The 24,007-nt window shown below is 45.2% G+C and overlaps 10 protein-coding genes across 16 annotated transcripts; 5 read left to right on the top strand and 5 right to left on the bottom strand.

Moving 5' to 3' along the window:
- The first annotated feature begins 894 nt into the window (after window positions 1–894).
- On the top strand, window positions 895–6,855 carry LOC128254671 (serine/threonine-protein kinase SBK1). 7 transcript variants are annotated; one of them, XM_052983880.1, is made up of 8 exons: window positions 895–1,051; window positions 1,675–1,918; window positions 2,628–2,889; window positions 2,962–3,061; window positions 3,829–4,011; window positions 4,073–4,559; window positions 5,899–6,268; window positions 6,592–6,855. In XM_052983880.1, the coding sequence occupies exons 2-8, from the start codon at window positions 1,862–1,864 to the stop codon at window positions 6,789–6,791; spliced, it is 1,659 nt and encodes a 552-aa protein (XP_052839840.1). In that variant the 5' UTR covers window positions 895–1,051; window positions 1,675–1,861; the 3' UTR covers window positions 6,792–6,855. The 7 variants fall into 7 exon arrangements, with proteins under 7 accessions (XP_052839840.1, XP_052839841.1, XP_052839837.1 ...); XM_052983881.1 differs by having other exon boundaries at window positions 6,646–6,855; XM_052983877.1 differs by having other exon boundaries at window positions 895–1,066; window positions 5,899–6,730.
- A 53-nt stretch (window positions 6,856–6,908) lies between these two features.
- On the bottom strand, window positions 6,909–8,568 carry LOC128254672 (40S ribosomal protein S15). Its single transcript, XM_052983884.1, has 4 exons — window positions 8,447–8,568; window positions 8,184–8,272; window positions 7,890–8,112; window positions 6,909–7,097 (listed from the first exon to the last, which is right to left on the bottom strand). The coding sequence occupies exons 1-4, from the start codon at window positions 8,534–8,536 to the stop codon at window positions 6,972–6,974; spliced, it is 528 nt and encodes a 175-aa protein (XP_052839844.1). The 5' UTR covers window positions 8,537–8,568; the 3' UTR covers window positions 6,909–6,971.
- A 281-nt stretch (window positions 8,569–8,849) lies between these two features.
- On the top strand, window positions 8,850–10,268 carry LOC128254690 (uncharacterized). The gene is made up of 4 exons (XM_052983914.1): window positions 8,850–9,050; window positions 9,107–9,270; window positions 9,343–9,613; window positions 9,670–10,268. The coding sequence occupies exons 1-4, from the start codon at window positions 8,889–8,891 to the stop codon at window positions 10,252–10,254; spliced, it is 1,182 nt and encodes a 393-aa protein (XP_052839874.1). The 5' UTR covers window positions 8,850–8,888; the 3' UTR covers window positions 10,255–10,268.
- Window positions 10,269–10,360: 92 nt separating this feature from the next.
- On the bottom strand, window positions 10,361–11,416 carry LOC128254691 (uncharacterized). The gene is made up of 4 exons (XM_052983915.1): window positions 11,106–11,416; window positions 10,873–11,053; window positions 10,695–10,809; window positions 10,361–10,636 (listed from the first exon to the last, which is right to left on the bottom strand). Exons 1-4 carry the CDS (start codon window positions 11,278–11,280, stop codon window positions 10,361–10,363), a joined length of 747 nt encoding a protein of 248 aa, XP_052839875.1. The 5' UTR covers window positions 11,281–11,416.
- Window positions 11,417–12,003: 587 nt separating this feature from the next.
- On the bottom strand, window positions 12,004–12,994 carry LOC128254692 (transmembrane protein 18). The gene is made up of 4 exons (XM_052983917.1): window positions 12,818–12,994; window positions 12,640–12,757; window positions 12,419–12,567; window positions 12,004–12,361 (listed from the first exon to the last, which is right to left on the bottom strand). Exons 1-4 carry the CDS (start codon window positions 12,875–12,877, stop codon window positions 12,230–12,232), a joined length of 459 nt encoding a protein of 152 aa, XP_052839877.1. The 5' UTR covers window positions 12,878–12,994; the 3' UTR covers window positions 12,004–12,229.
- LOC128254689 (ubiquitin carboxyl-terminal hydrolase 35) lies at window positions 12,508–17,696 on the top strand. Its single transcript, XM_052983913.1, is given in 6 exon segments — window positions 12,508–12,635; window positions 13,206–14,137; window positions 14,139–14,624; window positions 14,684–15,015; window positions 15,287–16,124; window positions 16,194–17,696. Coding segments are annotated over 5 exon segments (2,562 nt in total). The 5' UTR covers window positions 12,508–12,635; window positions 13,206–13,813; the 3' UTR covers window positions 16,776–17,696.
- A 537-nt stretch (window positions 17,697–18,233) lies between these two features.
- On the top strand, window positions 18,234–21,029 carry LOC128254642 (probable nucleoporin Nup54). Its single transcript, XM_052983834.1, is given in 6 exon segments — window positions 18,234–18,533; window positions 18,958–19,518; window positions 19,585–19,951; window positions 20,004–20,466; window positions 20,468–20,566; window positions 20,629–21,029. Coding segments are annotated over 6 exon segments (1,887 nt in total). The 5' UTR covers window positions 18,234–18,478; the 3' UTR covers window positions 20,971–21,029.
- LOC128254646 (uncharacterized) lies at window positions 18,335–18,900 on the bottom strand. The gene is made up of 2 exons (XM_052983840.1): window positions 18,727–18,900; window positions 18,335–18,666 (listed from the first exon to the last, which is right to left on the bottom strand). The coding sequence occupies exons 1-2, from the start codon at window positions 18,801–18,803 to the stop codon at window positions 18,558–18,560; spliced, it is 186 nt and encodes a 61-aa protein (XP_052839800.1). The 5' UTR covers window positions 18,804–18,900; the 3' UTR covers window positions 18,335–18,557.
- Window positions 21,030–21,543: 514 nt separating the features above from the next.
- Window positions 21,544–22,613, top strand: LOC128254644 (uncharacterized). Its single transcript, XM_052983838.1, has 2 exons — window positions 21,544–21,744; window positions 21,805–22,613. Exons 1-2 carry the CDS (start codon window positions 21,727–21,729, stop codon window positions 22,519–22,521), a joined length of 735 nt encoding a protein of 244 aa, XP_052839798.1. The 5' UTR covers window positions 21,544–21,726; the 3' UTR covers window positions 22,522–22,613.
- Window position 22,614: 1 nt separating this feature from the next.
- Window positions 22,615–23,782, bottom strand: LOC128254645 (deoxyribose-phosphate aldolase). Its single transcript, XM_052983839.1, has 3 exons — window positions 23,740–23,782; window positions 23,094–23,677; window positions 22,615–23,034 (listed from the first exon to the last, which is right to left on the bottom strand). The coding sequence occupies exons 1-3, from the start codon at window positions 23,780–23,782 to the stop codon at window positions 22,615–22,617; spliced, it is 1,047 nt and encodes a 348-aa protein (XP_052839799.1).
- Window positions 23,783–24,007: the final 225 nt, after the last annotated feature.

The following is a 24,007-nucleotide window of genomic DNA, read 5'->3' on the forward strand; positions in this document are numbered from 1 at the left end:
TGTGTACATGCCCTTGCCATTGTATTGGTGCAGTCTGTGTCTGTGTGCGTGAACGACTGCTATACGTGTGCTCTGTTAACTGAAGATGCTGATGTTAACTCGAGAGGCTTTCAGCAGGGCCATGTTAACCCGTTGGGAGCCAACTATATATTTAAATTCCCGAAACACTTTGCAAAGTATCTTCTACGATTATTTGGTTATTTATTTCCACAAAAAAAAATGTTGAAATTTATATGGTTCCTATATCTAGAGTACAACAAACATTAAAAAAATCATAAATAAAAATTCGGTTAGAATATGAGAACGTTAGTTTCCAAATACAGTCGAATTATTTTCAGTTGGAAAACATGGCTATTACGAAGTTCCTTCAATTTAAATTATGTGACTTCATTGGGAAAATAGAATATAATTAAAGTTTGTGTAACAAAATATAAGAAGCGCTTTTCGATACATTTTTGTACAACTTAGCAAAATAGCTATAATAGCAAAATAGAACAAGATGATGTGAGACCTACAAATTGTATGTAAATAATGACAATGACAATTAATCTCTTTAAATTGTGTAACATTATAAGTTAAAAATATGTAAAGATAACTTAAATAAATTACAATAAATATAAATATTTGGTTATGGGAGATATGTGTCTTGATGAATAACTAAATCTGCAGTTGATATGCTTTACTTCAAGGGCAAACAAAGGGTTAAGCACTGTTAAGGCCACTGCTGCTGGTCCTACTCTATTTTGGCTTTTAGCTTGTGCAACGATACGAATGCTCTCAGTCTCCTTCTCTATTTCACACTCTTTCCCAATATTCCCACATCTGCCTGGCAAACATATTTCGAAAACTTATTCGAAAACGCTCGCGTGCAGTGCTCAGAATATCTTTTTTTAAATTCCAACCGAGAGCAGTTGGCAACGGACGGTCGTGTTCTTCGGATGCGTTAAGGACCAATCCGCAGATTTTTGAACCAAAAGTGCAGCGGTATAAATACATACAACCAACCAACTGTGTGTGTAGGAAAGCCAGGGCACTTAACGTTTTTGCCACGGTGCGTGTAGATAAAGTGCGTTTCGCCTGGATAAAATCCATGGGAATTCTCGCTGGCAAAAAATTGCCACACTATCGCTGAGCTTTTTATATAAGAGGCAAGCGGGCATTATTTTTAATTTAGCTGTTGATATTATGCATAAAGCGAAGAGAGAAAACAAACATCAAAACAGAATAGAATCAGCGAAGCCGGGAGAGTGGCGAGAAGAATTCTACGGCCTGGTTCTGAAATCGGAAATCTAAAATCTAAAATCTGAAAACTGAAATCTTTTTTTTTCGAATTCCGCTCGTGTGTGTGTACGTGTCAAAATATTTATATGTGCACACGCTCGCGCGGATTATTTGTTTGGTGAATTTCCACCAGACACGCAGTGCAGCAGTCCCATGTTGTCCGTTTTACCAGGAAGCGAAAACACAAATCCCGGCCAGCCGATCGATTCATCTTTTAATTAACTTTTGCCGCGTGCAGGAACAGCAACAAAAGATACATAAATCGAGATACTAGCGCGTATAAAGGAATCCAACAGATATAGAAATGTTTTCCTTTGGTGCTTATGGTTTTTGCTGCTGCTTCTGCCGCTGCTGTCGCTATAAATATTTACAACGCCCGTCTTGTACACAAAGTGTAAATATGTAGATACATTCTGGTATATACATTCGCGTACATAAACTGTTTCAATTGCTCATGGACGAAGCTACGCAGAATTGAAAGTGAATCAAGTGATATGAACTGACCAGCAGTAAACATAGCGTGTTAGCTGGAACTACATTTTCAAACGAAAAGCCAGCCCCTATATGTAAACAGACCAAAATGTCGAAGAAACCACGTGGACACATTCACAAGATCCGAGAGTTCGAATTGGAGAAGGTGAGTGAATCTATCGGCTATTACCGAAACAGGATCGGTCCAAATCCAATAATTCCAAAATGTAAATAGAAAACGCATTTATTTCCGCACGGCTTGTGTCCAATTATTATTTTACGATTTATCCCGCCATAAACAAATAGATATAGAAAGGTATTAAGAGTGCGACTTGGCCGAGTCCCGTCTTGATCGGTATGATGGGCAATCTTCCAATAATCTCTTCCCCGGGAAATCGTCTACAATACAATACAATACGGCAGGGAAAATGCCATGTTAACGATTAGATTTCTGATCATTAAACACAAACAGCATTGGGCAGCGTCTCGGTCTCGAATACAGTAATGTTTAATAGGTCTAGGTAACGCATACTATATACACATGTCTCTCTGTGCATTTGTACATTTGATCGTTGAGATATAGTTGAGGTGGGTCTTTAACGAGGCATTACATTTTACGAAAAGCTCTCTTTGAATTTTCCGCATTGGAAACAATTAATATGCTATTAATGGAAGCTGCATTTATAACTAGATTTTCAGTCTAAATTGTTCAATTTATAATTGCATCTCTATAAACTAATAAGAAATATTTCTTATTTATTTAAAGCAACATATGATACGTTTTATTTTCCTTTACAAAAATGGTTTAAAAAGAGATTTTATTATGGTTCCAAACAGTTTAATGGCAGCTATTTTAATGTGTCATCTATATATAGATCCAGCTTGTGGACGAGTTTGATATCATACAGATAGTTGGCGAAGGATGGTTCGGGAAGATCCTGTTGGTGGAACATCGGGGATCACAGACCGAGATGGTCCTGAAAGCAGTACCCAAGCCGTATGTAACCCTTCGAGACTTTTACCGGGAATTCCACTACGGACTACATTTGGGCGTTCACCGGCACATTGTGACCACCTACGACGTGGCCTTCGAGACAGCGGGATTCTACGTTTTTACCCAAGAATATGCTCCACTGGGTAGGTCTTACCACTAAAAGTTTGAATTACAAAAAATCCAACTCTATATATCTCTATATCCATCAATTGTAGGGGATCTCACATCGAACGTGACCGATTCGGGTGTGGGCGAAGTTTACAGCAAGCGTGTGGCTAAACAACTGGCCTCGGCCATTGACTACATGCATTCAAAGTAAGTTTACTATATTCGCCAGAATATGCAATCCATCCAAAAATGCAAAAAGCTTTAAGAGATTTCGAGAAAATGGATTAAGGCTGAACAAAAAACTATAAACCTCTATCATTATACAAACACTGAAATATTTATGATACTTTTTTTTTGATTTTAATGTTTAATAAAATGTAATTAAATTATTTTAAAACAAAGTAACTACGACCGACCTCTTAGGCCTAACACTGCTTAAGTTAATTAGTTAGTCAAATAAATTAGGCGGTATCTCTTAAAGCGATATTCTTACAAAAAATTTATCACAAATATTAAATTTAGCTATTGCTTGTTATCTATAAATTTTAACTACCTCTACTAATCAAGGATAATATTTCCATGCGAGTCCACGGAGTAAGTTCTTCTGAAGCTACTTTTATTGAGCTTCAGCACTTTATTTAGGCAAAAAATTATTTTATTCAGATCACATTTTCCTCTACACCACACAATCCAGCCACCTTCCACTTTTTAACTAACCCCACCGAAAATAACACTCAAACTATTACTATTTTCCTACATAAAATCAAACATAGTCAATAAAATATGATAAATGCAAATTAAATTATTTTATAGGTAAACAAACAAAACACAAAATAAAAACCTAAAATATTTAACTATTGCTATAGCTTTTTTAAATCACTTTTAGCATGAAGTTTTAACAATAAAAAAGCATTAAGTTATTATAATAACAATATACGACATTTTATAAGCTAATTACATTTATATTCACCCAGAGACATAGTGCATCGGGATATAAAGTTAGACAACGTGCTCATCTACCGCTCGGACTTCCAGCGCATCAAGCTCTGCGATTTCGGCGAGTCCTTTCCCACAGGTTCCACTGTAGAGCGGCGCAATGAGTGGCTGCCCTACAGTCCGCCTGAAGTATTAGAAATCAAACCGGAGGGCAGTTACAAGTAAGCGCTATAGTCATAAAAAAAAATCTCAAATTAAGTAACCTGATTAACGCCATTTCAGAGCCGATCCCAGCCACGATGTGTGGCAGTTTGGCATTGTGATTTTTGTGTGTTTAACCGGGTGCCTGCCCTGGCAGAAGGCTGCCTCCGATGATCCGCGGTACGTGCGCTATGTGGCCTGGCAGGGCGGCCTGATGATGATGCCGCTGCGGCGCACTCCGCGCCTCTTCAAGCTCCTCACCTCGAATGCCCAGCGCATGTTCAAGCGCTTCTTCGCCAGGATCTCCAACCGGCCGAAGAGCCTGGCCGACGTGACCAAGTTCCTAGACGACCGCTGGCTGGCCAAGACCGCCCAAAAGGAGATGGCCGAGTACGAGACCGACGAGCTGTGTCCCTCCATGTACTCCTTCCACAGCAGCCCGGACGAGAAGAACAAGCTGCTCTACACCCTGGCCGACTGCGGCATCGAGACCAATGTGGACCGGCAGCAGAAGAAGAACCGGATCAAAGACTGGATAGAGTCGTCCATCATCACGGAGGAGGATGAGGTGAGAGCTAGCCATTTATGGGGATAGATGTTGGGAAAGGTACTTGTTTTTTTGAAACTAGGTAGGGTACAAGGAATTTGCGAAAATAAGTACTTAGGTAAGGTAAAAGATTTTCAAATATCTAGGTAAGGTAAAAGGTACAAATACGGTAAAAGTAAAATCTCATTTTTTATTACATTTTTGTAAAAATTCAATTGATGAATTAAGTGTTGTTTTAGAAACATGTAAAAAAGAAACATTATTTATTTCTTGATTTAACTTATGTTCAATTTGTATTGAAATTATTTTATATTTTTTTTAAGCATATTTGCAAAAATAATAAAAATTGAATTTAGTGGTATCAAGCTAATTTGAAAACATAAATAAATAAAAATATTTCAGTATCTAAATACCTAACATAGCTTATTCTTAAGATAACAAAAATTCTTTACCGATGTGAGGTTAAAGATAGCCTTAGATTGCATTACCTTGGTAATGTACTATGTACCGAGGTACAAGAATCTAGGTACACCCCAACACTGGATAATATTTGGCTAGGATTTCGTACTTTTTTGTTAAGCTAAGGCAACAAATTCATGAGATGATGAGAAAACCCGTATACTTTGCTGATTCACATTATTTAGCAGAACACTAAATATTAATAGATTTACCAACGGATCGCCTTTATCACTCTGATCTGATTATTCCTAGCAAAACAAATGTATTCTTCCTAAATTGAAGCAAAAATTTGTGTAGTAAACTAAAACTACTCATTTTGTAAAGTCATCTTAAAAATCGACCAACATTTTTTTATGTTTGTTTTATTCGTAATTTAAACAGCTAAGCTATTACTTCCCGACAAACGTAAAAAAATTTGAAGAACGACGTCTTTAAAATATAGCTTAGCTTAAAATGTATTCTGAGGCTTACAATAAATAATATTTTCATACCAAAGGGTTAAGAAATTTCACTTGAAATTTTCAGGTGACATTCTTCCAGTTATAGGTTGAAAGAATTAAAGGTAATAATTATACTACCTGACAGTAAACAAATTAAATAATTAAAATGAGGAATTTGGGATTCCCTTAAGAGAACTGTTTCAATTCATAAAAACTTTTTAGAGATCAGAACAGGTTCCTTCTCTCTTCATGCTCTTGAATGCTAAAGGGAACTGATCTTGAAGTCTTGACAAAAATACCTTAATTTGATTTAATGGGCAACTTGCCAAGTAAAATTGAATTGTCTTAGAAAATAACTAAATTTTTCTCGGGTTAAGCATTTGAAGAATCCGATCCTCACATACTATACAAACCAAAGGTTGGGTATTTTTCTGATTTAACCTGGTTTATTTCATTTGCAGGAGGAGAACGAGGAGACCAATTCGGCGTCACCATCCTCGTCGGTTTCCCGGGAGCCGCTGCCCGGACACATCTCATCGCTGCGCAAGCCGGCGGCTCCGACGGAGAGCGCCAAGGAGATCATCAGCACCCTGAAAGACGCCACCCAGAAGCACTTCGATCCGCGCACGGGGGCACTGCAGCAGGGACCCAGCGAGATGGGCCAGGTGGCCATGTCGTATTCCAAGTCGGCCAGCCCCTCCTCCAACTACAGCACCACGGCGTCCACGCTGAACAACGCCGATAGCCTGTTGACTTTGGGCTCGCGGCAGGATCTGCTGGCCAGCAACCTGACCATGTACACCTCCATGGAGACCGAACTGAACCGACTAGGTGAGGCTGATCCTCGGCTGAACCAGCGCTCCCTGAGCAACAATCCCCTGCTAACCTCTTTCGATGTGAACACCTCTCCCGCCGCCAAGAACTCAATCGGAGTGGGCACCCGCGGCTCCAGCCGAAGCATCCTCAAGTCCTCCATCGCCACCGCCGCTTATCCCGCTTTGGGCGCTTTTAACCACGGCCAGAGCCACAGCCTCCAGCAGCTGAGCCAGCACCTCCAGACATCCACGGGCCCCACCACCCCCAACAAGAGCTCCTTCTTTCGGCGATGACAACCGCCGGCTTCTACTAGTCACTAATCCCTGCCGCACTTTCAGAGCTTTGCCATGCCCGGCACTCGAGCTATGCTAATCTCCCGTATGCTTCTCAAGTTAAAGACAGTGCCTACGGATCGGCCGATGTCGGCGAGATGGCGGCGGCCAGCAGGAGCCCCCGGAGTGCCCCGCTCATGAAGGACACGGCCTACGACCGCACCAGCACCAGCAGCCACAACATCGCCCGGCGCCAGCGCAGATAGCTCCCAAAGGGATAGCAGCCACTGATTTACAAGTTCCAATAAATAGATATCGTACATTTCTTAAGTGGCGTCCACTCCTTTACTCGGGCACAGGGAATAGGGAAACGCAAACGGAGGTTCTTATCAAAGTACGTTTCATTTATTACGCATCATCAACAGAGCCCAGAAAACGAGCACCGCTCACTTCAGAGGAATGAAACGGGAGCTGTGGGTGGCACCAATACCGGGACGACCGTGCTTAACGGGCTTGTAGGTCAGAGCGAACTCGCCCAGATAGTGGCCGATCATCTCGGGCTTGACCTCCACCTGTGGGTTGGAAAAAGTAACAGTTAGTTATGTGGATTAAGGAGCAGGTCATGGAGAGGCTTATGTCCTAGTCTTATATGGTGCCTTTTTTAGGTATGGGTGTCATACATCTCTGCCTAATTGATGTTATTAAGACCCGAGTTTTTAGTATCTTTAGATTTCTTTTAACTTGGCCTTTATAAAAGAAAAAATTCTACTGTTCAGCGTTACAAAAATGTTTGCAATAATATTCCATAAGCTTGAATAAATTTTAAACTTTATGCAAAAATGAACAAAATTATTGTTAAAACTTTTTTAACTCGAATTGTTTGATTCCTCAGTATTAGTTTTAAACACAGAGACGATCTAAACTGTAAGAATAGTTAATCTTATAGCTTGGCGATTTCCACGTACGCGAGGGCGGCCAAATAACCACCCGGCACTTACGGGTGTGGCGGCAACTTAAACCACAAAAAAAAAAAATACTTAATCTGAAATCCTCAAACATCAGATAGTTCTCATTTGAATATTTTGAAAAAATATATATGTAACACAACTATATAACCTAATATTGGATTATAAGGTTCCAGCAGTTTGGACATTGAATAGCTAAACCTGTATAAATCACTACAACTATGAAAAATCTATTTCTATTTTGACGATAACTTCGAGAAATACATGCACGAGGAGGAGCGGACGGAAAATAGTTCGACTATATGTATAAAGCGTGTAAAACAAATGGGTTATGAACCAATTGTTCACCCAATAAAGACACCATAAAAGGTCCTCATATAAGCTCCATGTCGTTCTCACCTGGCCGAAGTCCTTGCCGTTGTAGACACCAATGATGGAGCCGGTCATCTCGGGGACGATGATCATGTTCCTCAGGTGGGTCTTGACGATCTCGGGCTTCTCATTTGGGGGCGCCTCCTTCTTGGCCTTGCGCAGCTTCTTGATCAGGGCCATTGGCTTGCGCTTCAGTCCGCGGGAGAAACGCCTGCGGGCACGGCTGTGCATCAGCTCCACCAGCTGGTTGCTGTTCGGCGGAAAAAGGCACTTGTTAGGGCTAACTCTTGGCAATGCCGCCGCCTGGCTCAAATAACTCACTTGGGCATGTCCAGAAGCTGGTCCAAGTCCACACCGCGGTAGGTGAACTTCTTGAAGGTACGCTTCTTCTTCAGATTCTCGTCGACTTGCTAAATAGAAAAAACACCGAATTAGTTTCCATTTTGCCGGCGGACCGCACTGGGAATCCAAGAAATAACATTGGCCATCGTTCGCGGAATACCGCTGGCTGAGCTCGCCACTTCATTTCGGCCTATTCACGCCCCGATGCCAAGATTTTAATGGATTCTCGAAAAAATATTTACATCGGCCATCTTTTTTGGTTGCGCACAAAAACGGAAAGAGATTTTTTCTAGAGGTGGGGGAGGAACGGTGTTTGGAAACATCGGTCCCATCGACTGCTATCGATGTTATTCCCATCCCTAACACGCATCGATAGCCAACTTTGAAAAATGGTCACTCAGATCGACGAAAAATACATTGAAACAATTGAAAAAAAAAAGCGTTGAAAGGATGATTTGATGCAAATAGTCATTAAATCGTTGTTAAAGTGAAAGTTTTTCGGAAAATCCTTTTGTGGAGATCGGGCTGCCGGGGAATAAGGTCGGAAAGTCCCAGTACTCAGGCTACAAAAAACAAAAATACCATTTACAGCTCACTATTCCTAGAGGGTTCGCTTGGGTATTTTCAGTCTTAAAGGAACACGGTCACACTGCCTAAAACCAAACAAACAATTGAACTGTCAACATGGATATTTTACTACTAAAACGAATAGAAACTAATGCTATTATGGCTGCTGTTGCTACAGCACTACTAATCAACGATAAGGACAATAAAAAGCGTCCTCGCTCGTGTTGGGTAAATCCGTTTTTAAAGGAACGGTCAAAAAAAGGACGATTTTCAACACATGTGAGCTTGGAAGAAAACAAAAATGTTCGATATTGTAAATATCTTATATTACACAGTTCGAAAACTTAAAGCAAAGTCCCTCTACGTTTTTTGAAAACTTTCACATGAGCTTTGCGCTGTTTCAAGAACTATGTAGCAAGATGGAGCCAAGTCTTGCTCCAAAAGTGTTTTCACGCCCTGATTCGATTCGACCCCACGAAAAGTTGGCCTTAGTCCTGGAGTAAGTATTTCTCGTAGTTTTTCTAAAGATTTTTTCACTCGTAATATTTATCATATTTTAAATATAATTTAGGTATTTAGCTTCAGGGGATAATCAAAGCCATATTGCTTCATCCTATCGGATAAGCAAGCAACGTATAGGACCAATAATTGAATCGGTGTGCGTTGAATTATGCAAACAACTTAAACACGAAATGCCTGCCTGGACTAAAGAATTAATGCTGAAAAGTGCTGAGGATTTTGAAAATATCTGGTGTTTTCCCAACTGTGTGGGAGCTATTGATGGCAAACATGTGTCCATTAAGGCTCCAGCCCGAAGTGGCTGCGAATTTAATAGCAATAAGGTATTTTGAATTACCTAAAATTAACGCACGGGAAACTAACTATTTCCTTTTTATAGGGCAATCACTCATTGGTTATAATGGCTGTCAGTGACGCTAAGTACAGGTTCACTTATTTGGACATTGAAGCCTATGGAAGCGAAAGCGATATCAACGCATTTACTCATTGCAAGCTTGGCAAAGCAATCCTTCTAGACCAGTTGAATTTTCCAGATGATAAGCCACGAAATGAAGTTATGCTGCCCTATTACCTAGTGGCAGACGATGCATTTCCGTTGTCCAAACGCATTATGAAGCCATATACCTCAAAAAACTTAACGAGAAAGGAGTTAGTTTTTAATAATCGGCTAGGCAGAGCACGTAGAGTCGTTGACAGGGCATTTGGTATACTGAGCCTTAAGTGGAAGGCAGTGCATCGAACTAATTTGTGTCATCCAGATAGAACAAAAAATATTATCACTGCATGTTGTTTACTCCATAATTATGTCCTTAGACGAAGTCCAATGGAGTATGAAGTCAGTCAACACAAAGTCCTCGATTCTTTGCCCGAAGAATTTATCCAATTTCGTGACAGAGTACAGGACTATCCAAAATATGTGAGAGATAACGTAAAAGATTTTGTAAACAGTTTTGAAGGTACTTGACACTCACAAAAAAAATAGTTCTTAGTTACTTAACCCAAAATATGTCGAATGTGTGCCTTATTTATATTTTTTTGAATAGTTATAATGAAATTGTGAATACTTAAAACTATTTATCCTTATTTAATACTTTAAGAGAAGCCTCGTGGATCATGTTTGTTATTTTTATGACAGTCAACTGAGCCTGCTGAGGTGGCATGTTATTTAAAAGTGTGTCCCAATAGCTCAGTGCTGTTGCATAGGGCGATTCTTTTTTGTTATTTTGTAATTCGATCTGGGCATCGATGGTTTCCTTCGATTCCTTTAGGTAACCACCCAGCAACTCCACTAGGGCTGAATTCTCGGTGGACTTCGATTTTGACTTACTGGGAGTGCTCTTCTGTTTCTAAAAATGTAAATGGGTTATTTTTAGGTAGAAGCCTTGTGCTAAACATAATTATTACATAGTCGTGTTTGCTTTTTCCTCCCGATGTCAAACAGCTTGGGAATTCTTCATCCTCATCATCCAGAAAGTCAATAGAGGAGTCGTTGTCTTCCGTAAAATCGGAACTGAAAGTCCTACAAAAAGGTGTATTTTACAGTTTGATTGTGTTTAAATGAAATATTTAAAAAAAAGCGTACGTTCTCTTTTTGGAAAAGTCGGGCAAAAAGGACATGCGTTCGGCAAACTCCCACCGAATTTCAGGCTGTTCCAAAGCGTCCCCGTCAGCTGCTCCATTTTTTTTCAAACGATTTGATGCCTGTTTACGGTGGTACCGATAGCTCTCTCGTAGTGAGGTCCACGCGTCTCTACATTCATTCACTTTTTAAAAATATTGTTGTTTATTTAATGGTACATTTTTATAATAACTTGCCAGTTTTTTCTAAAGACTCCGCTATAACTTCCCAATCCTCTCTGACCACATTATTGTCACCATGTTTTGGATCAGTGAGGTCCCAAATTGCGCTATGACTTTTAACGCAATAGATTAACAAATTTTTCTCATCTGTAGAGAAAGATTTAGCGCGCTTTTGACGTTTTGAACTCATTTGGCAAATTATCAGAAGGCTCAGTACTCAGGCTTAAAAAAAATGCTCCAAAACCAAAAACTAAGTAAACACTGTTGTACCGCACAAAAAGTTTGGGTGGCCACATTTTGTGTTGGTCTTTGGACGCAGTATTTAAGATAACAAGAAAAAATACTAAAATAGTGCTAACAAAATACTGTTAAGCCCTTTGCAATGCTATAAAAATGTATTACCGTTTATTGACTATTATTATTTTACCAAACAGGGGCAAATTTTAGTTTGGCAATTCTTCAATTGTCAAACTTAAAGTTGCCTTTTCAACTTTTTCAAACTTCAATTAAGTACTATAATCGTTTTTTAAGTAATTGTAGTTAAAAAAAATATGGTTACCGCCTTTTAAGTGTCAGTAGATTCCAGTGTGCATTATTTTTTTATTTAATTTTTATCAGCCAATTCTTCGATGAATTTGATGTAACTCAGCAGTAAAATAAGTGCTTCAATCGCAATTTAAAAAATTGATAACTTTTTGAAATTAATATTAATAATCAGGAACTAGTCACTGGAATCAGTTTTCAAAATATTTTGGCGGCAAATTTGAAAACTTTTTAAAACTATCCATTTTTTAAATTATAACAAAGTAATAAGATTTTTCCTATAGTAAAGGATTATTTTTAGACGTTTTTGCTGAAAAATTACAAATATTGACAGACATGTATAACATTATTATATAAATTTAACACAGTTTTAATGATTTTATGTATGTTTAGGCGTCTGCCTGTAAGCAAATTTATTGGCAACAATTCCATTGAAATAGTTTGGGAACCCTGTAACTCAGCAGACACACAAAAAACTATTAATAATTGGCAGCAAACTACTCTTCAGTTAATATCTTTGATTATAGTACTTATTTGGAAAGTATACTTCACAGCTCTGCTTGTGTTTTCAACTGCCTTAACTGTAAGTTTAAATTCTATTCTGCCTTGACATGATTGGCTGAGGATTCCGAATCCGCCTTATTTTGGCGTTCTTTTCGAAGCCGCTCCTTCAGTTGGGCTATTTTCAAAGTTACCATCAGTTGCGTGGAGCTGTAAAGCCAAGTGCCCTAAAAGAAAGAATATAAATGTAGTTCCGGAACTTGTTATGATAAATGTTTACTTACGATCAGCAGCATACAGTTCAGCAAAATAGGAATTGAAAAAACTGTCGAAATAAAAAGGCCGTTGCTATCGAAATACTGTTGTTTTGAGAAGGAACTCCAGTTTTGTGCTGCGTATTCGTTAATGCTTTCGGTGAAATAAACCGCCAGCACTAGAAGAAAAAGCACATGCAAAAATCGGAAACATTAGTGGATATATCGGAAACCTCGGACATTACACGTACGTAGCACTAGGAATAGGAAAACCTGAAAATTGGAGTTGTTACGACTTAGTAGAGCAGTTGTGGTGGTCATGATATGCACAAGTATAAGGCAAATAAGCCAAGGATCCTTCCAGTCGATCTGAAAAATGTAGAGCCATGTCAGCGTTATTGGATTTGTCACTATTATCATACTACTCACACTGAGCAGAAACTCCCAATAGCCGGTGACCTCGTTAACCTCGATTTGCCCAGGATGCATCGTATTTATAGTAATTTAAATATATTTTTTTATCTGTAAATGCTTTTCTACCCCGAAAATGTTCAAAAGCCGAGTCAAAACAAATATCAAAGCCATTCACCACGAACAGCTGTCATTCGCCACAAACAGCTGTTATTCACATGGCAACGCCTTCACATGGCGGCCTATGCACGCTAAGACTTTCTTACAATTTATTTCACCACGTAGGGCAATTTAGAAAAAAACTATTATTACCCAGAAAAGTCGTACGACTTGTATAACTCAAATAAATAGAATCTGATAAATAAAATATGATACGATAAATTAAGTTATTCTCACCCCGAAATAGGTATCGTGCATAGGCGCCCTGCATGTCATGCCGTCTGAACGTGTCGATAACGCTTTCACTGACTCAGTAGACAACATTAACAAATCCGAAAAATATCACAAAGAATTCGTTGAAAAGCAGTCAAAATTGTAGTTATTAGGGCGAATCTACTCAATCCGCGCCATCCAGTTCTACGGGCAACGTGTGAATTGACGAATCGAACGGAGAGCCAGGCAGGATAACCCGGAAAAAGGGGTGATTAATGTGGCACGGGCCACCGACCTTCCCGTGCACCATACGCACATTCGCCAAGGATTCGGTGAAGTAAGTGTGCTGCCACTTCTGGCCGAGATCGGCCCGCGATCGACAGTGAACCGAACGGAAGACAACAAAAGGTCATCGCAACAACGTAACGACGACACGTAACGGAGCGCGGCTCAAGGACACGCGGCTCAGACTCCTCGCTCAGAGTCGCAGGCATCGGAAAAGCCGCAGTGTTCGGGCGCTAGGGCAAGCCGAAGCCTCCGTCTGCTGGTAGCTGGAAGCGCCAGTCGGCCCAGTGGTCAACCCTCAGCCTTCGCGCCGCCCACTTCCACGCCCCAGCCCACGCAAAGCGGCTGCTGCGCAGGATGGCCGTCAAGCAGAACAACAGTGAGGCGGGCGATGCCTCGGAAAACGCCGCAGGCGCCGGCAACGGGATGCCGCCCAACGCCAGTCCCATGTCCACCAGCGGGCTGAAGCTGCCCGCCGAGAACGGACCGGCCGAGGGCATGGACACGGGCTCGTCGGCCGGCGAGGGCCTAAACTCCAACCGAGCTGGCAAGCGGGACATCAAGAGCCTGCTGGCCCACCTCCAGAGCATTGATCTGCCGGAGCAGGGCCACAATGTGATGGCCATCTGCGAGCGGGCCATCGTGGATCTGGCCCGACTGCAGATACCAGCGGACGCGGGGCTACTGTCCGCGCCTCAAGGAGGACGTGTGCCAGGTGGGCGCCTTTCTGGCCACGCGCAACGAGAAGTTCCACCAGATGTTCTACCTGCGCGTCGTCTACGAGCTGATCACCAAGTCGCCGTTCGAGCCGCCGCCCTCGTGCGCCGTGGCCATTGTGTTCCAGCTGTTCGACTCCAACCAGATCCTCGAGGCGGTGCACTCGCTGCTGGAGCAGAATGTGCAGGACGCGAGCATCCGGAAGACGGTGAATCTGCTGTGCGACTGGATCACCTACTGCACCTTCTGCAGCAACCTGAATCTCTGGGTGCTGGCCCTGCTCACGGGTCTGCGGGACCAGGGCAAGCGGGTGCTGCTGGACGAGATTGCGCTGGACAACATCGAAAAGCTGTTCCAGGTGATGATCTTCCCGGCGCTGCGTCAGAAGGCCGCCCCAGTGGTGTACCACATGCTGTCGACGATTAACCAGACGCCCGAGGTTTTTCACAAGGTTAACTCGGCTCGATCGTTACCTTGAACTTCTCAATTGAGTTTTTGTTTTGTTTTCAGATCTTGCCGAGGATTCCCCTTGTACTGCAGCACATGAAGAACCAGTCGGCCATTATGGATGAGATTGGTCTGGAAGCCCGCAATTGTCTGCAGCAGCTGGTGGACCTCACCAGCGCCCTGATGCTGCGTTTCTACGATCAGGATGACCTCTATGTCGCCGCAAAAAAGGCTCTGCAAACGTTCGAACCCTCTCCGAATTGCGTGGCGTTGGCGCGGGCCATGCACGAGAATGCCCAGCCGTGGGGTCGGCGGAATGCGAGGGTCGGGCTGGTGAACCTGGGAAACACCTGCTACATGAACAGTGTTCTCCAGGCACTGGCCATGACCAGCGAGTAAGTCAAGCCAGATATCCTTTTCGCGACCAGCTTATCTCCTTTGGGCTCCGACCATTTAAACAGTTTTAAATTGTATAAACTTTTTAAATTGTGTTTAAATGAACCATCAAATCAATAGAAATATGATGGATGTGCCCTCTAAAGCATTTATTTGTTTAGGATACATAATAAGGTTGCATACAGTTTACAAACTTTGATTATTATTATTATTAACGTATATTTAAATATCAATTCTAATTCAAAACTCATTCCAATTTGTCTCCTCCAGTTTCAGCAGGCAGATCCTGCTCATCGAGTGCGACTCGCTCCTGCTGATGAAGGTTCAGCAGCAGATCGCCCTGATGCACCACTCGCTGCGCTACGAGCTGACGCCCTCGCGAGTGCTGAATGCCACCCGACCGCCCGGTTTCACGCCCGGCCTTCAACAGGACAGTTCCGAGTTCCTAGGATATCTGCTCGACCTGCTGCACGAGCACGAGATCAACAGCCCCTCAGCGGCAGGTCGCAGTGGCGCTCCGCCGAAGGCCAGCTCGGAGGTCGAAGACGTTCCCGCCCTGCTGAGCGAGGAGATTGTGACCAGCGGCGTAATTCCGTACAACAGTAAGGATCGCGAGCTCGGCAGCGGAAGCGGCAGTGGCAATGGCAGTCACAAGCCCACACCCACTCCCCCTGCGACACCCACCAAAGGCACAAATGGCTCGCAGCAGCCGGGACAGTCGGCGATTCCTGCGAAGCCACCATCGACCATCGACAAGACGTTCGCCGGCAAGTTGTCCACCACCCACCGCTGTCTGAGCTGCGGCTGGGAGAGCCGGAACGAGGACAGCTTCCGGGAGCTGCAGCTGTCCTTTCCCGATGACAAGGACGACTGCGGAGCCACCAACTACTCAGTGCAGGATCTGATCGAGTACTACTGCTCGCCGGAGAAGCTGGACGGTGACAATCAGTACTTCTGTCCGCGCTGCAAGAAACTCTGCGATGCGGAGCGCCACATCGGGGTCACCCAGGCGCCGAGGAATCTTATACTCACGCTCAAGCAATTCAAGTACGACCAGAAGTACCACTTTCGCACCAAGCTGATGCATAAGGTGTTCCACGATGAGAGCGTAAGTGACTGCCAGTGTGTGTACTTGATCGAAAAACTAAACAACTAACCCCCACTTTTCGCATCGCAGGTCACTGTGAAGATGTGCGCCACGGACTCGCTGCAGGAGATGTCCACGGTGCATTACGATCTGTATGCCGGAGTTGTGCACGCCGGCTACAGCATGGATTCCGGCCACTACTTTACATTCGCGGCAGATCAGGCGAAGAACTGGTACAAGTTCAATGACAACTTGGTTACCCACTCGCAGCCGGAGGAGATGCATAACCTCACCTCGCCCAACACGCCCTACATCCTGTTCTATAAGATGTGCGGCCGCTCCAACGAGTCTAATGGAGCGTCGGCCAGCTGCAGCTCGAGCATGGGCTCGGGTTCGAGCCACCAAGTGGTCTCGGTGCCGCTGTCGCTGCCACTAACGCTGGAGGAATTGCCGCGCCAGCTGCGAGACTACGTGAAAAAGGACAACCATGTCTACAACGAGGAGTTGAGGATGCAGCGCTTCAAGCGCGGCGGCGGCGGTCACGGCGGCAATGGGTTCGTCAGCCGGCACAGCTTCGATGGCGATGGCGACGAGGACGACCAGGCGCCACCGCCGTCCGGAGGATGCGGTGGCAACGGACTGGGCATGAACATCAACCGCTTCGTCTTCTGAGGAAGTACAAGCGAACGCGGCGAGCACTCCGGAGGCCACTAGAACATATATTTGTCTACTTTATAAAACACGCGCATACTAATCTAAATGTTACATATATATATAGCCAGTGCATAACCAATCGAGGTATATACGGCTACGTATATCGAGTGTGTGAGAATCAATGGCTGCTGCTGCGCTTTCCGTTTGCTCGTTCGCCAGCTCTTTCCGTTGCTGTCCATGTTTTTTATGTCCGGTTTCCCCATCCTCAACCCCATCCCTCGATCCTTCCCCCCGAGAAATCATCCTACTCATCCACCCATGCACACGCGAACTATCAATGTATTTCCATTTACGAAATTGTTATGATTTTTTTGTTTTTGTTAACACAAACCTAGTTGTAGAACGAGCATATAAGCGTACACATACATATATAATTATAACGATTAAAAGCATCTAAATTAGCCAGAGAAGAGAGCGACAAGCGGCATACTCGAATCCGTATCCGAATCAGCCGATCTAAGAAGACCACTTACTTCCAAAGCAGTAAATCAGAAACGTATGCACCTTAGTTTTAAACGCTCGGACTAAAATCATATCTTGAGTTGCAATCGAACTAAGGAGCTATGCAAGCGATCGTCGCCACAGTGACTTGTATAAATAGTTGGCGAGAGCGAGATCGAAAACGTATTATTAGTTTCCCTGTTGATTTTTGTGAATTTAAAAAAAAATGCTAATATGCGACACGAATTTGTAATTGATATATATGTGAATGTATCTCTTTGGATCTGGTGAGCAGAGGTTGCGATGATTTTTGAATGTTATTGCAATTAAATTGGAATAATTTCAAAGAAATTTGTATATGGTGTATGTCTATTGATAACCAAAATCTATACTATGCTATGCTATAAGTGTATCAATAAAGAAAAGAACAAGCCCAAATATTCGGACTCATTTGAAGTGGGTAGTAATGGTAAAGGGAATCTGACTTCGGGTCTATTTTTAGATTAGTAAATGATTTGCTCATAAAAAAAAATTTCATTCAGAAATAGGTTTTCAGAAAATATCCATTCCATTCGAACTTTACATAAATAAGTTCAGCACAAGATTTTAAAATGTCAAACTCTTAAAGTATGTAATCGCAATTAAAAATATATACGGTAATTAAAAAACTACAATTATTTAGTTAATGGTAATTGATCTTGAAAAGTTTAGGATGGGTTATACAAAATTATATGCTAACTTAGAAAAAGAATGAAAATACGGAAGACAAGCTTCGGGTATTGAAATAAATGTCTTTTCAAAAGCAAATTAAAACACGCAAAATGCATCTTCCTAAACAAGTAACACAAAAAAAACTTAATTATTTTAAAAAAGATCAGACATGTATTTTTTTTTAAGGTACAATCATTTAAACAATAGTTCAGATCGTTTTTCGTGGTGTATAGTTATCTAATTTCCGGAACAATTTTAAATTCGTTTGGCAGTACCGTTAATGGCTTATCCAAGTTTTCAACCATATGCTCAATTTCATTTTTTTGGTATATTTAAGCCGTCGAAGTGCGGTCACACTACAGAACTTTTCTCAAAAAGCGCCAAAATTTTACGTTTATTAGGATTAAGACTTATTTTAATTAAACAAAACCGAAATTTATTAAGAAGGCCTTTAGGGAAGGCAACCCAAATTCACCGGCAACGAATCATCCTTGAGAATCATCCGCACCATGTCCTTTTTCGGAGCCAACACGTCGCTGGGAGCAACAAGCACGCCGACCAAAAGTGAGTTTCCGTAAACAAGACACCTCATGCCCTCTTCTCCAGGTATTTGTGGGGTCCATTCCCACTTGGCGGTGGCTGCAGCAGCCTCTTGGCATCCTGCAGGCTCTGGATACGGATGTCCTTGGGATCGATGCTGGAAGCAGGGGATATTGTATGTTGTTACTCCCCAAAATCTCAGGCCAGAGGATCTTACCCCTTCTTGTGGATCACATAGCCCACATATCCCACGAAACCCAGCACGAGGATTAGCAAAATGAAGATCACCGCCATTTCCCACGACCAACGGGCGTTAAGAGCTCGAAATAAACTAAAACTAGCTTAGAATTTCGAACCCCGAAATCTCAGTCTCAGATAAGATCGCATGACAAAAGCCTAGTTTCCCAATCGCTGACCCATTTTCCCGCCTTCTTATCTCTCTGCTCAGCAACTGGCGGCCTGTTCGGAACACCGTTTGGAGAAGCAGCAGCAACCAGTCAGCCGGCACCCGCATTCGGAGCCCAGGCCGCTCCGACAACGGCCTTTGGCTCCCAGCCGGCTACCTCTGCCTTTGGTGGCGGTTCCGGCTTTGGAGCATCCGCTGCTGCTCCTGCCTTTGGTGCCCAGGCTGCCGCTCCGGCCTTTGGCGCCCAGACAGCTGCCCCGGCTTTCGGAACCGCCACCTCAACACCCGGCTTTGGTGGCTCAGCCTTTGGCAGCGCCCCGGCCTTTGGAGCGGCCACGACTACGGCGGCGGGCACGGGTCTTGGCGGAGGCGGTTTCGCCGGATTTGGAGCAGCTCCGGCAACGAGTCAGGCCAGTTTGTTTGGTGCTCCAGCCACTAGTGCAGCGCCACCGGCTTTCAGTGGATTCGGTCAGCCGGCGGCGGTAAGTACCGCGCCCGCAAGTGGATTTGCAGGCTTTGGGACAACGACAACTTCAGCACCTGCTTTCGGCGGCTTCGGAACCAGCCAGTCCACTGGCTTTGGAGGCGGAGCCTTTGGATCCAGTGAGTTTAATTGCGGCGACCAATTAGTTTTTTTGTGTGGTATTCCTAACCTGGTTCATGTTTCAGGCTTTGCCAAGCCTGCAAATTCAACAGTCACGCCGGGATTCGGTGGCTTCGGTGGCACTAACTTCATGCTTGGTCAGCCGCAACAGCAACCGGCGCCCATCTCGGCCGACGAGGCCTTTGCCCAGTCCATTCTCAATGTGTCCATTTTTGGCGACGACCGGGATAAGATAGTGGCGAAATGGAACTACTTGCAGGCCACGTGGGGCACGGGCAAGATGTTTTACTCCCAGAGTGCGGCGCCGGTGGACATCACGCCGGAGAACGTAATGTGCCGCTTCAAGGCCATCGGCTACAGTCGCATGCCGGGCAAGGACAACAAACTGGGGTTGGTGGCCCTTAACTTCTGCCGAGAACTCTCTGCCGTTAAGTAAGTAATTGTGACTACTTTTGCGAACCATGACTCATGATCTCTTCTTTAGGCCACACCAGCAGCAAGTGGTGCAAACACTACATAGCCTTTTCGGCAGCAAACCCAACATGCTGGTTCACATTGACTCCATCAAGGAGCTGGAGAACAAGAAGTGCCAGATGGTTATCTACGTGGAGGAGAAGCTGCAGCATGCGCCCAACGAAAGCAAGCGGATATTGGCCACCGAACTGTCAAACTACCTGAATCAGGCATCGTTGAAGCCGCAACTGAACAATCTTGGCATTGTGGAGGCCTTGGCTCATGTGCTGCCCGACGAGGATCAGTTGAAGGAGTACCTCGAGAATCCACCCAGGGGCGTGGATCCGCGCATGTGGCGCCAGGCCAATTCGGACAATCCGGATGCCAGCAAATTGATTCCAGTGCCCATGGTCGGCTTCAGCGACCTGAAGTGGCGCGTCAAGTGCCAGGAACAGGAAACGGACACGCATGCGCTTTACATGAAGAAAGTGGAGAGGTGAACTGACGGAACTAAGACAGCGACATGCCACGGCCACAGCCAAGATTATAGAACATAAAAGAAAATTAGCCGAGTTGGGACACCGCATACTCAGGGTAGGATAATGTAACATTGCTATCTGCTCTATTATTAATGGCTTAAACTTTGCCGTTTACAGATTATCGTGAAGCAAGAGTGCACCCGCAAGGTGGGAACCTCATTGACGCCCGAGGAGGAGGCCATGCGCACCAAGTTGCAGAACATGCAGGCCGTCGTCTCCGCCCCCACCCAATTCAAGGGCCGGCTCAGCGAGCTGCTCTCTCAGATGCGCATGCAACGCAATCAGTTCGCCGCCAACGGAGGAGCCGAGTACGCCATCGACAAGGAGGCCGAGGACGAGATGAAGACCTTCCTGACCATGCAGCAGCGCGCCATGGAAGTGCTCAGCGAGACGGTCAACAAGGACATGAAGGCACTGGACGTTATCATTAAGGGACTGCCCGAGCTGCGGCAGTCGTGATTGAGGGAGGATGGATGGATGGCTGATATGTTGAATAAATCCCGCACATGTTGAATACACCCTGGCGATTTTCAATGGTCGATTTTCGAGTCAACGAACAAGTTGTAGGCCGTTACACTTTTGCCATTATGCCGTCGTCGTTTAGCGTTTCCTGCAGCTTTGAACTTGCACTTTTACGGCAATGAGCGTCGAGACAATCGAAACGGGTTCACACATCGTCCCCATTGCTGCGGAAATAATAATTGTGTGGGTCAATGCACTTGTACTCGCACTCGCACTCGCGTTCGACAGCTCACAGAGCGCCCGACTTTTCCCTGGCCACGGCCTGAAATTGGACAATTTCGACGGCTAGGCTTGGACTCATTATGAGTGACAAACGGTTCGTCTCTGGCAAATCCAGTTTGTTCAACTCCAGCACTGGGATTGGCATCGCCTCGCCTCGCCATCGCTGTTACATTAACATTATTATGCGCTCTGGCGTGCAGGCATACATGTGCAGATCTAGTTTGGCTCGTTACATATTTATTTCTCGTGTGGGAAACTAGTTTTCTCCCGGGTCTGGTTTGTTGTTGGCCATTGATGGCGGAGACTTCCGAGCTTCCGTTTGCAGTACGGAGCGCCAGTATAAATGATTTGGCCAGCTCCAAGGAGGCCTCACTTCGTGTGAGATCTTTGAAAGTGAAGGTGGTTTAACTGGAGCACTGCCTATGAGTAGACGAAAGTGAATCGATCAGAGCAATTGGAATTTAATTTGACATGCATGGTTTACTAGTTGTGAGTCTAGGGGATCACGGATCATTGGAGAAACCGGACTAAGTTCTCTACTCCTTGCAGCTGCTGTTGTGCGCCTTCTGCTGCAGTGTGGCCGCCAAGCCTCCGGCAGCTCGGCGGGCACAGCTGCACGACGATGTCCAGCTTATCCATCCACACATCATCACCATAGAGCGTTTGGAGAACCTGCTGCGGCGTGCTGGCGAGATCTTCGGACCCGCCCTGGAGGAAGATTCCGTGGCGGAGGCCAGTGACCAGGTGCCGGAGCAGGTGCAGCCGCAGTTGCAGCCGCAGCAACGCATGCTGCCGCCCACGGAGCAGCCGTACAACTTCTATCTGCCGCTCTTCGACTATGTGGAGCCCAAGCTGGACGCCAAGAGCCGGATGATGGAGAAGATTGCTCCGCCGCCACAGCGGTCGGAGCACAACTACTACGCGGACAAGCCAAAGAAGAAGCCAAAGAAGTTCAATGCGGCCAACAAGCACATCAATCTCAACCTCAAGTGGCTGAACACCTACGAGAAGGCCATGGGCGGACCGACTGCCCCCAAAGCCATGTACCTGGAGCAGGACGAGCGCAACCGGATCAACTTCGACGACTCCTTCTTCGCGGTGGACATGCAGGTAAAAATGCCCGATAATCAGCCGCACAAGGAGACTGTCGCGCCCGCAGAGCTCCTGCAGCACGGCGAGGAGCAGGCCGAGGAGGATCTTATGGCGGCTCCGGCGCAGATGGCCTTCAACTTTAAGGCGCCCGTTAGGGTTGAGCATCGCACATAGGTGGGTTTTTTGTTTATAGGTTTTAGTCAGTTGTATAAAAATGCTACAATAAATGCACTCCCTGAGTGAGTAAAGGCTAGGGAGAAGCGCCACTTACTGGGCCTCCTTCTTCTTGCGCAGCTCCTTGCAGAAGGTCTCGGCGGCAGCTGCCTCGCGAGACACGGGCAGGTTCCGTAGGGCCTCCTCCTCCTCCAGTTTCTTTACGCCCTCGCGCACCACGCGCTCAATGTCGTCCAAAAGTCCGGAGGCACCGAAACGGAACCGCTCGGGATGCAGCCAGCGGATTCCCAGGGTCTCGTTGACCATCGTCATCCAGGCGATGGCATCGCGCACTGTCTTCACTCCGCCGGCCGGCTTTAGGCCCACAATCTGGCAGGTGCGACGCTTGAACTCCTGGATGGCGAATATCATGACCAGGCCAACCGGCAGGGTGGCATTTACGGTCTCTTTTCCCGTTGAGGTCTTGATGAAATCCGCTCCAGCCAGCATGCAGACCATGGCTGCTTTGTAGACCTAGAGGGGGTATTGGCATATAAGATTTGGATTGTGGTCAAGCATATGGTCATACATACATTCTCCATGGTGCCCAGCTCACCGATGGCCAGGATGGTCTTCAAATGGGCCCGCTGCCCGCAGGCGCTGCGCATGAGCACCACCTCGTTGTAGAGGGCCTCCCAGTCGCCCACCAGCGCCAACTGCCGGTTGATCACAATGTCGATCTCGGTGGCGCCGGCCAGGATGGCGTGGCTGATCTCCTGCAGGCGCGTCTGCAGGCCGTACTGACCGGTGGGAAAGCCCGTGGCCACCGCCGCAATGGCCACCTTGTCCAGTTTGCCGTACTGCTGGAGCGTCAGGTAGGCATCCTTCACCCTGGCCGGGTAAACGCAAACGGCAGCCGTGTGCATCTCGGGGATGAGGGCCCGGTCGAAGAACTTGTCAAAGAACTGCGGCTCGAAGGGATAGCAGGCGCGGAGGCAGAGCCTCCGGACATTGGCCGCCGTGTCATCGCCGGCCAAGGTGGTCAGATCCGTGAGCATCAGGGCACGCAGTGCCCAGGCGATCTCATTGACCCCGGTCACATGGCAGCGCTGGGAGATCGTCGTGGCGATCTCCTCGATCTGTCGCAGCGAGATATTCACCGTCAGCAGCGAGGGGTCTTTAAATTTACATATATGTATGTTACTGATTGTACGCTCGTCGGACTTTGCAATTACTCACCAAAGGGCAGGGTTTTATTTACTTCCAGTTCCTTCACATCCATGTTGCTAGTTACCTGTTAAGCCCGTAAATTCGTATGATTACTGACCACTTGAAGATTAAAATCGTTCACGCGATCTTGACCCCTAATCTTCTCCTGAACCTCAACCGAAAAACATGGAAATCTTATCAATTTGATTGGCGAACAGCTGATTGCAGCGTTGCCAGACCGCGCTAAGTAACTGATAATTTTAGAGCTCGAAACCGTTACAAGATCACCGGTCACAAA

The sequence above is a fragment of the Drosophila gunungcola genome, assembly GCF_025200985.1.
Source record: "Drosophila gunungcola strain Sukarami chromosome 2R unlocalized genomic scaffold, Dgunungcola_SK_2 000006F, whole genome shotgun sequence".
NCBI classification, from domain to species: domain Eukaryota; kingdom Metazoa; phylum Arthropoda; class Insecta; order Diptera; family Drosophilidae; genus Drosophila; species Drosophila gunungcola.

Coding starts and splice junctions, on each gene's coding strand:
- LOC128254671 (XM_052983877.1), top strand. CDS start 1,862: ATGTCGAAGAAACCACGTGGACACATTCACAAGATCCGAGAGTTCGAA. Junction 3,062..3,828: donor ATTGACTACATGCATTCAAA/GTAAGTTTACTA, acceptor ATATTCACCCAG/AGACATAGTGCATCGGGATA. Junction 4,012..4,072: donor AAACCGGAGGGCAGTTACAA/GTAAGCGCTATA, acceptor ACGCCATTTCAG/AGCCGATCCCAGCCACGATG.
- LOC128254672 (XM_052983884.1), bottom strand. CDS start 8,536: ATGGGACCGATGTTTCCAAACACCGTTCCTCCCCCACCTCTAGAAAAA. Junction 8,113..8,183: donor CAGCTTCTGGACATGCCCAA/GTGAGTTATTTG, acceptor TCCGCCGAACAG/CAACCAGCTGGTGGAGCTGA. Junction 7,098..7,889: donor ACGGCAAGGACTTCGGCCAG/GTGAGAACGACA, acceptor TCCAACCCACAG/GTGGAGGTCAAGCCCGAGAT.
- LOC128254690 (XM_052983914.1), top strand. CDS start 8,889: ATGGATATTTTACTACTAAAACGAATAGAAACTAATGCTATTATGGCT. Junction 9,271..9,342: donor AAGTTGGCCTTAGTCCTGGA/GTAAGTATTTCT, acceptor AATATAATTTAG/GTATTTAGCTTCAGGGGATA. Junction 9,614..9,669: donor GCGAATTTAATAGCAATAAG/GTATTTTGAATT, acceptor TCCTTTTTATAG/GGCAATCACTCATTGGTTAT.
- LOC128254691 (XM_052983915.1), bottom strand. CDS start 11,280: ATGAGTTCAAAACGTCAAAAGCGCGCTAAATCTTTCTCTACAGATGAG. Junction 11,054..11,105: donor GGAGTCTTTAGAAAAAACTG/GCAAGTTATTAT, acceptor ATTTTTAAAAAG/TGAATGAATGTAGAGACGCG. Junction 10,637..10,694: donor GAAAAAGCAAACACGACTAT/GTAATAATTATG, acceptor TTACATTTTTAG/AAACAGAAGAGCACTCCCAG.
- LOC128254692 (XM_052983917.1), bottom strand. CDS start 12,877: ATGCATCCTGGGCAAATCGAGGTTAACGAGGTCACCGGCTATTGGGAG. Junction 12,758..12,817: donor ATTGGGAGTTTCTGCTCAGT/GTGAGTAGTATG, acceptor TACATTTTTCAG/ATCGACTGGAAGGATCCTTG. Junction 12,362..12,418: donor TGAACTGTATGCTGCTGATC/GTAAGTAAACAT, acceptor TCTTTCTTTTAG/GGCACTTGGCTTTACAGCTC.
- LOC128254646 (XM_052983840.1), bottom strand. CDS start 18,803: ATGGCGGTGATCTTCATTTTGCTAATCCTCGTGCTGGGTTTCGTGGGA. Junction 18,667..18,726: donor TATGTGATCCACAAGAAGGG/GTAAGATCCTCT, acceptor CCCTGCTTCCAG/CATCGATCCCAAGGACATCC.
- LOC128254645 (XM_052983839.1), bottom strand. CDS start 23,782: ATGGATGTGAAGGAACTGGAAGTAAATAAAACCCTGCCCTTTG. Junction 23,678..23,739: donor AAATAAAACCCTGCCCTTTG/GTGAGTAATTGC, acceptor GTAAATTTAAAG/ACCCCTCGCTGCTGACGGTG. Junction 23,035..23,093: donor AGCTGGGCACCATGGAGAAT/GTATGTATGACC, acceptor TACCCCCTCTAG/GTCTACAAAGCAGCCATGGT.